We start from the raw sequence: 14,282 nt of genomic DNA on the forward strand, positions 1-14,282 counted from the left end.
ACCAGTGAAGCCCATACTGACTTTAATTAATTAATTTTAAAAAAATCACTTTCTAACTCACGTTTAAAGTGAATAACCCATCTTGCCAAAACTTTAGTACTATGGAAAAAGCTCTGATATTCATATTGTAATGAACAGCTCAGACTCTAGCAAGTGCTACCCAAGCTGTATAACTTGGTGTTCAGCGGAGTGTAGCAGTTCTTTTAGTCCATCTGAAGTGATAAGAACAGATGTGATTGAAAGGCACAGTAGCATAAGCTTATCACTGAAATGTGGTCTTCTGGAAACTGCTTTTCTGACAGAACTATGACCTGGATATCAGAGTTGATGCTCACATGCTTCTGTTACCACAAGCTGTGAGAATTAATAAAATTAGAGGATATTATAGAAATGTGAATGTACTTTATGATGGTCTGTAGTAATTCTGTACATCTCTTATGTCTGTGTTCTTATAGCCGCTTGGGCACTGAAGTAGCTGAAATGAGAAAGAGGCAGCAGTCACAAAATGAAGGAACATCAGCTGTGTCTCAAGCACCTGGAAACCAAAGGCCCAACAACACATGTTGCTTTTGTTGGTGCTGTTGCTGCAGCTGTTCATGGTATGTCCTGTAGTATATTTGGTTCCATATCCACAACAGGTAAACAATGAGGATGGCAAGTGCCAAGAACTGGGAGCATGGAAACTTTTGGGAGAGGATTGCTGCCAAGAGGCACAATTCAACATTTTACACAAACACACACAAAAAAAAACACATTAAATCATTCCCTAATTTGGCTGGACATCTTGTGAGGGGGAAGAGGAGAGAATACTAAATTCAAGCTGTATTTACCCTATGTAAATCATTCTAAATGATAAAAAATCCATTAAAAAGCTAATATATGTGAGACTTCATACTGAATATTTTATATTTTGCATTCAAAATATGCAAGTTTTTTTTTTTTCTATCTTTATTTTCTGCTATTCCTTTTTTATATTGTAGTTCTCTGCATTCAGGAGGGAAAAAGGGAGGCCTGCATTACCAGTTAGTTGTTAAATAATTTATAATTTGGAAATTTGGAATCACAGGATTTAAATTCTACTTCTACCAGTGACTGGTATGTCAAAATTTTAGTGGAAAAAAAGGCTCAGGAATTATGTTTGCTTGTCTATTGCTGAACAAAGAATTGGCTTGGAAAGTCAAAGAATTAAACACAGTTTAAGAAATAGCCTTAAATTCTCAGTATCTTGAGAGACATCAAGTCTTTACTTCTTACTGTTGTGAACATTTAATGTTGACAGATAAATTAATTCACTTGCACTGCTGCTCAGGGCCTGTGCATCCTATTACCTATGCAATTCAGTCTCTTTGGAGTGACCATTCCTCTGTGTATCTGTATTATTTTCACTTGAAACAGCCCTCTTCCTCTAATATAAAATCAGAGCCTATTTGCTCCCAGTACATTTACATTTACAACATGTGCAAGTAGATATTTGGAACAAAGATGAGCAAATACTCATGCTTTCATCAAGATATTTTGTTGTGTGTTAATTCCATACAGCAAAAAGGTAGAAGTGCTTTAATGGAAAGAAAAGGAAGAATGTTTTGCTTCTGTTGTTTTCTGCTTTGTGTTAAGTTTAGCTGTACTGTTACAGACCAAAAGTCCGTTGAGCTCAGCATCTTACCTCAAGAAGTGACCCAAGGAGGCTAGATGGGAAGGGTAAAAGAAGTGAACATCCACCTCCTTGTCCTTATCCCAGCAAAGCTCACAACTTCTGGGAATCAACAACTTAACGACTTCGTAACCCAGAAGTTTTATAGCCCTTGATGAATTATCCTTCATTAATTTTTTCTAACTATGTTCTGAAGTGACTTCCTGAACTCGCCTAAAATTTTGGCATTTCAGGTTTTCCTTACCAATATATTCTACTTTTGACCTGTGCTCTGTATCATCAGTTAATTCCTTTTTTTTTTTTTTTTCTACTATGAGAATCTACTATGAGATAATTTCATTTGATTCTTCTTTGCTATGATTCTGAGGAACAGGAAATAATTTTATTCCTAATGATCATTTTTTAAAATGTTCTGTTGTATCCCCTTTCATCTATCTTTTCTTCCATAGTCTTATCTATAATCTGTGGTACAGAAATTGACCCAGTTCTTTATACTTATCTATTTGCTGTCTATCCACCTACCTCATGTCTTTCTGTGTACATTTCCTGTTCTACTGTCTCCCATTTGACGTGTGACCAGAATTTTTGCAGTAGTGTAGATATGAGTACAAAAAATGCTTTTCCTGTAACACAGCAATTTTTTGTTTGCTCTAGTTTTTTTATTATTCCTAACATCTTGTTTGCTTTTTAAACATCCCTAAAATTACACTTTCATAGAATCATCCATCATAACTGCAAAATCCCTTTATTGAATAGAAATAGAATTCAACCTTGTGCATGTATAGCTAGGGTTGGATTTTGCCTTACATACTGGAACACGAAAGATCGTAAAAGTATGTCTAATTTCTAAAATTTATAAACATTTGGTTATATTTTTTAAGCATGCTACAACTCAAGAACCCTTATTTGACAAATATACTGTTTTGAAGCTTTCATGAGTTCTGTTACCCTTGAACTGCCTCTGCTACTGGGAATGCAATACCATTAAATATTTGAATGGATTATGCATACTAACCCTAAGAGCGTTTATTGCTTTAAAATATAGGATGTCCTTTCAGCTGCTTTGGTAACTGTTTCTGCTGTTGATATCTTGTCTTTCAGGAGTTCAGGGGGAGTTGAGTGCTAGTTTGCTGTTGGGTTGGTTGGTTTGGTTTTGATAACATACATTAGTTTGAAAATGCAGAAATCCTGTCAATTTAAACTAATTTTCTGGATTAAGTCAAAACAATTAGTCAAATTGGATAATGACATTGCTTTTATTTTCTAAAATCAAAAAGATAAAATAGATAATGTCTTTCCCAATTCTGTCTACTATGATTCTATAGAGTAAACCCCAGAAGAGGGGAGATTGGACAAAACTTTGAAAAAGGCAATATGAAGTGTTTCAGAATCAGAGTTAAAGCAAATTGGTTCTAGTTCCAAATTTGTTTGGTAAATGTGAACAATCCAGGTGGTGTACAGATTACTGTTCTTTCTCCATCAACTTGCCTTAATAAAATAGAAAAAAATACAAAACAAACTTTGCTAGTCATTCATTATACAGGTGATTCTCGGTAGGTAATTCACCACAGTCACAATATAAGAAGTTTAATCAGTCATTGTAACAGCTTCTCTGGACCTATTGTAATTACTTGCTTTCTCTAGTTCCACAAGTATTTTGAGTAACCCGAATTTCTCTGGATACCAGTTTGGAAGTGTAGCTGAGTTCATTAATGGTGATGATAACGCCCTTGCTGTCAATATCAAGATAAGAAGGCTTTTCTTCTGTTTTTCCTTCAGCGTCTTTGACTGTGGACAACTCTTATATCAATATTCTTCAGTGCTTCAACTTCCTCACTATTCACAGAAAGGGAGGCGGTTTATAGCAAGAATCATTCACTTATATCTATTTGAAAAGTTAGTCCAACAGTTTGTATCTCCATACAAATCACTGCAATTCTAAAAGTGTCTTCTGTAAATCATGTGATGTTTGTTTCCTTTTTTTCCCTACCCTGTGTTAAAATCAGAATAGACATTAAGTCTTCTGTTTGCATAACAGTATAGGCAAATGTTGGCACCTTTGTTTGAGGAAATAATACCTTGCCTAATAGAGCAAGCAACTTTCAGCACATCTTTTTATAAACAGTTTCCTCTCATAATTCCTTCTTAAAGGTAACAAGCAATTGGAGCACATTACCATTATTGTTTGTTAGCCCCACAGGCAACTGAAACTTGCCCTTCCTTCCCTCCCTCCAAGTGGGTTGGGAAGAGAATTGGAAAGGTGAAAGGGATAAAATTTGTGGGTTAATTGCAGTTTAATAAGTAAAGCAAAGCTGCTTACACAAGCAAAGTAGAACAAGGAATTCATTCACTCCTTCCCATGGACAGGCAGATGCTCAGTCATTTCCAGAAAAGCAGGGCTCATCATGCATAACACCAGAAAGATGAACATCTCCCTTCTTCCTTCTTTCCCCCAGTTTCATTGCTATATGACATCATATGTAATGCGATACCATTTTGGTCATTTGGGGTCAGCTGTCATGGCTGAATCTCCTCCCAGCTTATTGTGCACCCACGGCTTACTTGCTGGTGTGACAGTTCAAGAAACAGAGAAGACCTTGACCTTGCTAGTGTAAGCACTGTTCAACAACAACTAAAATTTTGGTGTGTTTTCAACACTGTTCTGTCCACAAATCCTGAACACAGCAACATACCAGCTACTTTGAAGATAACCAGCTCCATCTTAGATAGACCTAGTAAATCCATTGTCACAGATAATTGTCAGTAGAATAAGTTGCTCCATTTACAGAGCAGGTCTGATCATTAAGGTTTGCTTACATTGGCCAGATGGAGATAAGCAGACTCTTTAAGATGGCATTTAATTGTTATAGGCATGGTCGGAATGTTGCTCAACTAGATTGAGCTTTGAGCTGGTACCTTCGTGTCAGTAGCTAAGGTACATCCTTAATGGAGATGGTACAGTGTTTATGAAGTCATCAACAAGAAAAGGTTATCCAATCAATTGAGGCAATCAGTTCCCTCTGGAGGTCCTCCTGTAACGCATTTCTCTCTGTTGATCAGATGTAGACTTTAGGTGTTTGCTTCAGAAAGGCTGCCTCATTAAAGCATCGAGAATTTTAGTACAAATCTCACCCTGTGTCTTAAACCCTACAAAACACCATTCCCATAAAGAAGAAAAGATTTCTTCACTAGGCATAATTGATTTAGGTAGTTTAAGAGTGGCAAAATTTGCCATAGCTCTCCTAGAAGGACTGTATAATTTCCTCAACTGCACTGTCTCCAGAGAGCTAAACTATTAGTATTTAGTGCTATGGATTTGGTATTTAGTGCTATGGACTGCTTTGAGCTCGGCCCAGTGAAGGGTGGAAGCCCATTATTTCACCCTCTTTAGTGATTTGCCAGTTCTCAGAAACTCAAGGCACTAAAATGGGGACATTGTGTATTTTTATTTTGCTCCCTCTTTTGTTTCTCACCTAGTCAAGGAAATACAGCTGTTTGTCCTCTTCATTTCATAAGGTGCTCAATGAATTTCAAAGCTTTGAAACACTCTCATGCCTGGTAATCTCTCTCTTCTTTCACCACACACAGGAAGGTTCAGGAGATGTCCAGCATCTGCCCTGCAAGAGACTTTTTCAATGCAGGAGCCTGGGAACATCAAAAAGCTTTCTTGGAATAAGTGAAGCTTATCACACAACCATACCTGGTTCTGTAGCTTATTTCAAAGGTCTGAGCTGCAAAGTCTTTTCCTTAAAAGGAGCCATTAAAGCAGTTGCTGAGGGCTCTTGTGGAAGAGGTGCTCATATGCCTAACAGTCTCTGAGTTGTGCCCGCAGAAAAGTTATGGCTGCCATTTGACTTCTTGTGACCCTTTTGTAACTGGTTTCCCACACACAAGAGATCTCAAGGAAGATAGGGTATTTGCCAGCTTGGAAGAAAACAGGAGTTACTGTTGGCTAGAAACCTTTCCCTTCTAGCTCTTAAAACTTGCCCGTAACTTCTGTGGGTTAGATCTGAAACTTCTTCCTGAAGGCTTTGCTACAGAAACATTTTTCTTTATTAAAGGGAACATTTTCCTTGCATGGGTTTAGTAGTTGACTTAGAACTACAAAAAGATATTTGTCACTTATGCCATGAATGCAAGGTGGCAGATACAGTTTTAAGGACTTATTTTAAATTATATTAATATATTTTTTTCTCTATGGGGTTCAATGTTTTCTTCCTTCCAACTAATAGATAGCATGAATGGTACTCTAAGTAAAATAAAATAAATGAATAAATGAATAAAATCCTTCACACCTCTAGTACTTTGAGATGAATAATAGATTTCCAGCATGTTCAGCATTTAGTTTGCTATTGAAAAATTAAGTCTAAGCTTTGCATGACTCTATACAAGGTAATCCTTGGGGTTATAGTTGTTGCTGCTTCATTTTGTGTAACTATGGTAGAAAGACTAGAGGGGAAGGAAATAAAAGCAAACAACAACAGCAACAAAAACTCCTGGCAATTTAATGCATTAAATTGTACCCACATGTTCTGAAAGATGTGGAAAACAAAATCCGTATTCTGCTTCTGTCTGCAGCAGTTTTATGCTAGGAGCAAACTGGAGGGGGTGGGAGGGACATGACGGGCTGGTACACCAAGGCTTCGGGGTTTTGTTTAAGCTTTTAGCAGGGAAAAAAAAAAAAAATCTTTATTTTTTGAAAAAAAAACCAAAAATTTTTTAAATCTTTTTTTTGTTTTTTTTTTTTTTTTTTTTTTTTTTTTTTTTTTCAAAACATCAGAGCTGAGAAAAGCAAATGTGTAAAGGTGCACTGGGAATTAGTGTACACTGCAGAACATGAGAGTGTAGATTACTGCACTCTATTTTGCTGAAACAGGTGTCATCTTTTAAAGTATTTAACAGAAAAAAAATGTTTCACTCTAAGTGTTTTTATTCTTTCAAATATTCCAGGACTTCCTTCAGTTTTTATAATTTGTGGTTACAGAGGTAAAAAATGAAAACATTCCCCTTCTCTCATGGAGTATAATTTATCTTGAGGGATAGTGGGCTTAACTTGCTTGGGAACTTGTGCCTTGTGCCTCTATGGACAGCCTAGCTTGCTTTGCCCCAGGTTATCACATTGCAGTGGGCAGCACTGGTGCTTCCTGAGGATAAAAGCACTAGGTTTCCTGACAGGTAGAATTTAACGCTGGAAAAAATCCATTACATAACCTGTCACACACAGTATAAAGCAATATTTTAGAAAACTGGTTTTAAATCACCTTGTCTTTAAGTCCACTGATCCTGAGTGGCAAGGCCATGAGAGAAAGCTGCCCTGCAGACATTTCTTTTGTCACAGGAATGCACCACGGGGTGAGTTTGGGGCAAAGACTTAAATGCATAGTGCTCAGAAATGAGCCTCTCAGTGATCCCTCAGCTACTTTAAAATAAGAAATCTAAATTCTTAGCATTTGGAAAAACAAGCAGAAGACACTCTAAAAATAAATAGCTTGTTAAGTGTTCTTTTCATACTTTTGTAGACTATGTTAGTAAGTAAAGCATTTCTTTTCTCTTTAAAGCAAAAGAAAGAGATAATCTCTAGAGCTAAAACATCAAGGAGGAGAATCCTGTATTCCTAAAGAGTATGATATTTAATAGGCTCTCTCTTCTTTATAATTGAGACAGGGCCCTTCCTGCAACTCTGTGAAGCGGATGCGAAATGATACTGTTTGAAAGAGGGGAGCGTTTTTCTTCTACATCAATAATGCCACAAAGTGCAGACATATGACAGAGGGGTTTTCAGGTATGCTAACGGCAGCAAATTTCTCCAATACTTTTTTCTCCTGCATCCACTTCTAGAGAGTAACATTCCTCTGCAAGAAATCAAAAGACCAGCAGCAAACAAAAAAGACAGCAGAAATAAAGTTTACAAAGTAGAATTGAATGTAAAATCATCTAAAGGAGGTTAAAAATTCAGCAGTAAAATCTCATGAGAACCTGCCTCTGTCACTTTGGAGCCCTGTTCTAAAATGCCCAAGTTTGTCTTATCTCCCCTAGTCAAAAAGTAGTCTAGAAATCCCTATTTTCAATACCATCCATTGTCTTTTGTCTTTCTGTGTGTTCTTCTCAGTCCCCTGACATCTACCTCCAAAGACCACTGCAGAATGCCTTGTGCAGCTCTGGAACAGTCAGTAGCTCACAGCAAAAACAAGTCTCATAGGTCACTTGCTACAGAGGTGCAGAATCATTGCCGTGATGAGACACATAAAGTAAATCTGAGTCAAGAACTTCTATAGGATAAAGCATTAAGCTACACACTGCATGTATTTTGGCAAATGTTTGCAAAGGGATAGTCACTAAGATGCTGCTGGTCTACTATAAAATCATAGTGGAAGCCTAAAGATATGTAAGGCATCGCACTGAAGTTCAGCACATAAAAATTATTCTAAATTAGTTTTCAGTCAGGAACCCTGGTTTGAAAAAACCTTTACCATCATAACTGAGTCTAACTCCATGTGATAAGAGATTCTATTTTCAAAGGTATTATGTTCCTCACCATTACAAAATAGAAGTCTAATCTGAGGAACAGAGCTGTAGCTTATCATGGCTCTCAAGCCAGTGATAGAATTCTCATTAACATCAAAACCAGTACTGGGCTCTCTTCAACAAGCACCACAGTGTCAGGATTAGATTCTTAATATTTTGAACTGTGAAGTTTATTTCATATTGAGAAATAGAGGCTCAAGTATTTAGTGGCATTTTACCCGTCTGTGCTAACACAAGCGGGTTAGAGAAGGGGTAGAACATAACCATAATATATTAGTAACTTTTTAATAAATTTCTCCAACTTCACAAACCAAATGCATATATTTTCATGTATAATACTGCTAAGATTATTCAAAAAGCAGAGTCTAACTGCATATAAATAGTCCTATTTCATGAAAATAATTCTGCAAAGAAAATTGGAATGCAAGAAAAAAAAAAATCAGAACCACAATCTTCCTAACTGAAGAATAAATACATGCTCAGAAGGGATTTGGGATTACACAAGGCTCATTTTAATTCAGCCATACATAAGATGCTGACAGTAGCTCCTTAGAAGGAGAACGCAGGCTAAATCTAGTTAACTTTAGAAAATGATCTTGATTTTATCCTGGCACAGAGTGCAGGGTGTATTCAGGGTCACCTGCTATGAGGAGAACAGGGGGAGAGGAGGCAGTGGCTGAATCACCATCAGTGGGCTACAGCAATTTGATGAGTCCTTTGAGGCTCTTTCATAGATGGATAGCTTCAGAACATCAGCATCTTGGCTCTCCCTTGCCACTCATACCCATTTCCCACCTGCCTGAGCCCAAATGCTGTTCACCCTGATAATGTCTGCAGATTGTGAGCTGAAGGAGGATTCATAATGTCAGGACAGATTTTCTGTCACTAATACATAGCTTGACTGTTGCTGTGAGAAAAAAAAAAAAAAAAGAAAAATAAGAAAAAACAACCCATAATAAAGGCAAGAGTGCTGAGGATGCTTGAGTCCAGTTTGTGCTACAGTTTGAATGATTTTCAGCTGTTAGGAGTTCGGAGCTTTTGACATCTCCCCAGATGGGGATCAGTCTTCTTTTCTTTCACTCTCACTCTTGTTTTTCCCTTTCTTGAAAACTGGACAATAATGTATTTACTCAAGAAGGCATTAACTTAGGAGTCTATGGAAAACAGAAATGAAGATGTGGATCAAAATGGGTCTGACATCAAAATCTGAGCTCAATTGAGGCATGTTCATAGACGGTGTCATTTTAAAGGATCAAAAGTGACCTTGCAAATTCTCAGAACTTCTATCATCATGCAGTGTAAGAAGGACTTGAATATTTAAATGCAGAACAACAACAACAAAATCTTATTTAAATTAAAAACACTGGCTGCATCTGTGTTAGCAAACTAAAGGAGGCCAGCATATAGTAGGAGTCCAGGCAATCATATGGTACTGTTAAACTGTTGAAAGTTATTAACTCCCTGGTGAACTTTTGGCACAGTTTCAGCCACCTGTCACAGGTGCAGAAACCAACCCTGTTTTGGGTATAGGCTTTATGGACTAGAGACACGGGGTGCCAGTCAGCTTCAGGGCCAGAAAACTTTCCCAGCCCAGGAAGAATAAATGCAGTCTGCAGTTTCAAGCTGAAAGAGGAAAAAAATAGGCTACTTAAATCTGTTAGTAGCAAAACTTCCATCTTCTGAAGGCTTATTTTTTAACCATGTATCATTCCAAATCGGTTTAAAATGTCAGTTAAAACAGGAATAAATGCCTAGTGCTTTTAAGGGAAAAAATGAGAGAATGTATTATGGAAATAAGGCTGCACCCCTAGCAGATAACACTTACGTGATGGAGATCCTCTCAGTAGAAAGTGGGTCAGATATTCATTATGGGAGGCAGAAAGGCAAGATGAGAATCTTCTCTAGTCATTCATGATAGCTCCATACTATGCATATACCATGCATATTGGTCTAGATGGCAACTCCAATTTTGCTGAAGGAGCTGATTTACGGCCTGATACCAGCAAGTGCTGAGCATGTGCTTTGGAGTCTTCATAGATATCTTCAATTCCTTTTGATATCCATGTTGAAAGTGCTTTTCAGCTCATGGCCTTGTCTAACAACATTTGAAAACCATCTGTTAATGCCCATGCTAGGATGTTAAATGGAAGATCTCTATCTTACTTGGCCCAAGTTAATTTCATCTGATAAAGTGTTCATAAACATCATGGTAGGAATTATGCTTTCCGAACATGTAAAGCCCTCTTTAAATGAGGAACTTCGCAACACCTTTTAAAAGGTATGAATTTAGTATGAATGCTCCCATGTATCTTCTCCCATTAGAAAATGAACACTAAATCTTCAATTCTTGACTGTTTCTGCTATTCTCACTTCTTTAAGAACAATCAAAACTGCTATGGAAATCAAGACTCCATAGGTCCATTTATCTCAATAAACTGAGACAATTAGGCTTGCTTGCTATAGGATTGGAGGTCTTTTATTCATCCAGTTACATTTTCAAATAATATATGTAATTTCTATTTCTTCGAACACTAGGCAACTGTCACTTTTAATTTTCGTAAATATATGAAGGAATTGCTTGCAAAATAGCTGTAGCCAAGAGTACAGATCATGTAGATTCACTAGTAATTGGATATATCTATTGTACAGGACAGAATGTGAATGGTAATCTTATTCAGAAGGAAGGAAAGAAACTGACAGCCAAACTAGTGATCTGTTGGGTGACCTGACAAGAAAAATACAAGCTGATGTTGAATTCAGCCTAAAGCTGAAACTAGCCCTACTGTAACAGAACAAACCAGAGTAATTCCATTACGAATTAATGGCAAGATAACTTATTCATATTATAGCAAAGTATTTCTTACCTATACAGAAAATACATTCTGTGAGACAAAAAAAAAAAAAAAAAAGAATTAACCTAGATGAGACTCAAAGTTTCCAAAAGATGTAATACCTTCTGGTGTGGCTATCATTATGAAAAAGTAATCGAGCCTCCTTGCAGTGGAATCTAACAGCATATTTTTCTTACAGATTTTCAGAAGAACAAAATACTTCTGAGGAAAAAATAGCAAGTTTAGGAAAGTCAGACTGCTCTAAGTCACCAGTTCTTTCCTCTCTTGACAGTAAAAGTGAAAGTCTAAGTTTGAGGGAGATACTGTCCTTTATTTCCGGAGTTCAAGTACAGTGCACGCTGGTAGATTCCATCTGCTTTTGGATGCCTGCTGAGCTGCAGTGTCTGTAGCCAGGTAGATTAAATCAGTCACACAAGGAGAGAGGAGAAAAGCAAGTTCAGCAAGCCTTGGCTTTCTGAAAGGCTGTCCATTAAAAGGACAAGTCTACTTTCACATGCCCTTTAGCCTTCATTTACTCTCACTGGCCTTGAGAACATTTCCCTCTTCCATCCAGAAAAAATAAGACATTCCAAAATGTAAATATTGTTACATTTTTTTACATAGCCCCTAAGTATATTTTCAGTTGCAGTCTTTCTGTAAATGCAATTCTAATAAATGTGATGTTTTTGGCACTGGTGGTCATGCTTGGAGTGCAGTGCTCAGTTCTTGGCTTCCCAGTGCAAGAGAGACATAGAGCTGCTGGAGAGAGTCCAGTGAAGGACCACTGAAATGATTATAGGACTGGAGCATCTTTTCTCCGAGGGAAAGCTGAGGGAGTAGGGGCTGTGCACAAAGACCTAAAGGGAGGGTACAAAAAAGATGGAGACAGGATCTTTTCAGTGGTATCCATGCCAGCAGAAGAGGCAATGGGAACAAACTGGAATACAGGAAATTCCAGCCAGACACCAGGAAACACTTCCTTACTGTGCAGATGGTGGAGCACTGGGACATGCTGGCCAGAGAAGCTGTGCTGTCTCCTCCTTGGAGATCTCCAAACTCTGCCTGGACATGGCCCCGGTCACCCTGCTCTGGGTGTCCCTTCTTGAGCAGGGGTTGGGTCAGGTCCCAGCCAGCCTCAGCCAGTCTGTGATATTTTGATTTTGGCTTGACTGGGCAAAAACTAATCCCAGATTTTGAATGTTTGCAAAACATTTGTTGTTGTGGATATATATATATATATATGTATATATATACATATATATATATATGTGGGTATCTCAGGAGAATGTCCCTTCTGCTAAGGTTCATTTCTCCACTGCTAAGCTGCTTCTTCACATTTTCTAAAAGAGGAAAGTCAGTTGAAAAATTGCATCAGTGATCAAATTGCAAATATCTGTCTGTGATGGAAGATACATCAACACTTGAATTATTGATTCTACAAGGCCTTGCTTTCAAATTCTTCTTTGGGTTCAAAAGGAAAATGCAGAATTTGGACAAATTTGAAAGCTTGTCTGCCAAATTTACAGAGTTCAACTTTTATGGAAAATACAGCAGGATGATATAGCTCATGGCATTGAAAAGAGTCTGTTAGTCCAGCTGTCCCTTAAGAAGAGAAGAGATTACCGTATTATAGATCTGTTCCATTTAAAATCGTTAAATATGTAGAGTAGAACACTGCAGATTTGTTAAAACCTTCTTTATGCTTTACTGAGCCCCTATGACTTACTTTAGCTTAGCATTCATATTTCAGTAAGGATAATTTACTTTCACAGAGGCATGTGGGATGCAATTTAATAACCTTATATAATGATTTTACATAAACTCAAAAATCTTGTCCAAGACTTCTCATTAACAAAGAGATTATTATACTCTTAAGCACTAGATCACTTGGGTTTAATTCTGCTTTTACTTGGGCTGAGGAGTAGTACAACACAAATAAGAATATCCGAACAGAGCTAAATGCCTTAACTGATCAGAGTCTAATACAGTGAGATGATCCAGATAGTTTAAACATTAATTTTCTCTGATCTCATTTTTCTATTATGGTTTGTAGTCACATCTGTAATGACTTTGACCAATTACCCTGAATCCAGCACAATATTAAGGAGCCACTGCTTTTGAAAAGCAAATAGCAATTCAGCCTGCTCTCCCCCACATTCGAAGCATGTCAGAAACGTACAATCTCAGATAAACAGAGAAGTTTCTTACTTATCAGGAGGAAGTTCACGATTCTGAATTACAGTAGGATTAATTTTATCATCATCCTATGAACAAAATAATCTGCAGACCTTAGTTCAGATTTTCACAATGAAGAAAGGTAAGACCCCCCGACCTGCCTTAATCTGCCATGTTTTTAAAGTGTTTTTTTAAACTCTCACATTTCTCATAGGACTAGAAGCTAGCTCTTCACACAGAAAAGTCCAAAGTGCAAATGCAGCAGTATGGAACAAGTACAGAAGAATTGTCAGCAATTCCTTATCACATCTTCATTACTGCTGCAGTGTAGGTGTTAGAAACACTGCAACAAACAGAACAACATACTAGAGTGTGTAGGCACAGGATTTTTTGACCACATCTGTTTACTCCTGTCTCCACATTTCACAGCTATACATACCATCAGTGCCACTCATCTAGTTCAGGTAAGTAACAGTATTAAAAAGGAAAAAAGATCAGAAAATAATTAGGTTTTGTTGTGTTTTGGAATTTTGATGCTTTAAGATATTGCTCTTCAAGCTTCTCTCCACATTGCTTAGCATAAACGTGATTCTGAATGAAAGGTGAAAAAGTATTTGCAGGAGAGATAATAAACTAATAAATCTGAAGTATTTTGAAGTTAAGAGTTGTACCTTCTGGATTTTCTGGTTAATTGTTTTCTTACTAGAAAGTAACTTATAATCAGAAATCTTACTGGGGAGAACATCTGCTATGACAGAATGTAACTTTTTGAGTTTTTTAAAGTTAAGCTATTTAATAAAGCTAAGCACAATATTTCATTTAAATATATCTTGGATCTCATTACCTGGAAATAAATACAAACAGTTAAAATAACAGTTACTAACAATGAATGAAACCAAAACTATAGGTTGTTTTACTGCATAATCAGAGCATTGATTTTAAAAGCATCAAACAAATCACAAAATTTGAGGAGTCTGAAATTTTTTCAGAAACACCGTTCTGTGGGAAATCTGGTGTTTAAAATTGAATTCAGAACTCTAAGTGTCTTTGACTGTCAAATTTGTATCCAACACAAACTTGGTTGCAGTCATCTGCTTTCT

At 37.1% G+C, this 14,282-nt stretch overlaps 1 protein-coding gene across 1 annotated transcript in view; it reads left to right on the forward strand.

Moving 5' to 3' along the window:
* Positions 1–14,282, forward strand: part of RGS17 (regulator of G protein signaling 17) — a 69,050-nt gene that overhangs the window by 41,076 nt on the left and 13,692 nt on the right. Inside the window, exon 2 of the mRNA XM_042891885.1 lies at positions 456–599. Within this exon, the coding sequence (XP_042747819.1) occupies positions 481–599 (119 nt within the window). The 5' untranslated portion in view covers positions 456–480. The remainder of the gene's footprint in view (positions 1–455; positions 600–14,282) is intronic.

This window comes from Lagopus leucura, unplaced genomic scaffold, assembly GCF_019238085.1.
Source record: "Lagopus leucura isolate 7727_CA_CO unplaced genomic scaffold, USGS_WTPT01 Super-Scaffold_73, whole genome shotgun sequence".
Classification (NCBI taxonomy): domain Eukaryota; kingdom Metazoa; phylum Chordata; class Aves; order Galliformes; family Phasianidae; genus Lagopus; species Lagopus leucura.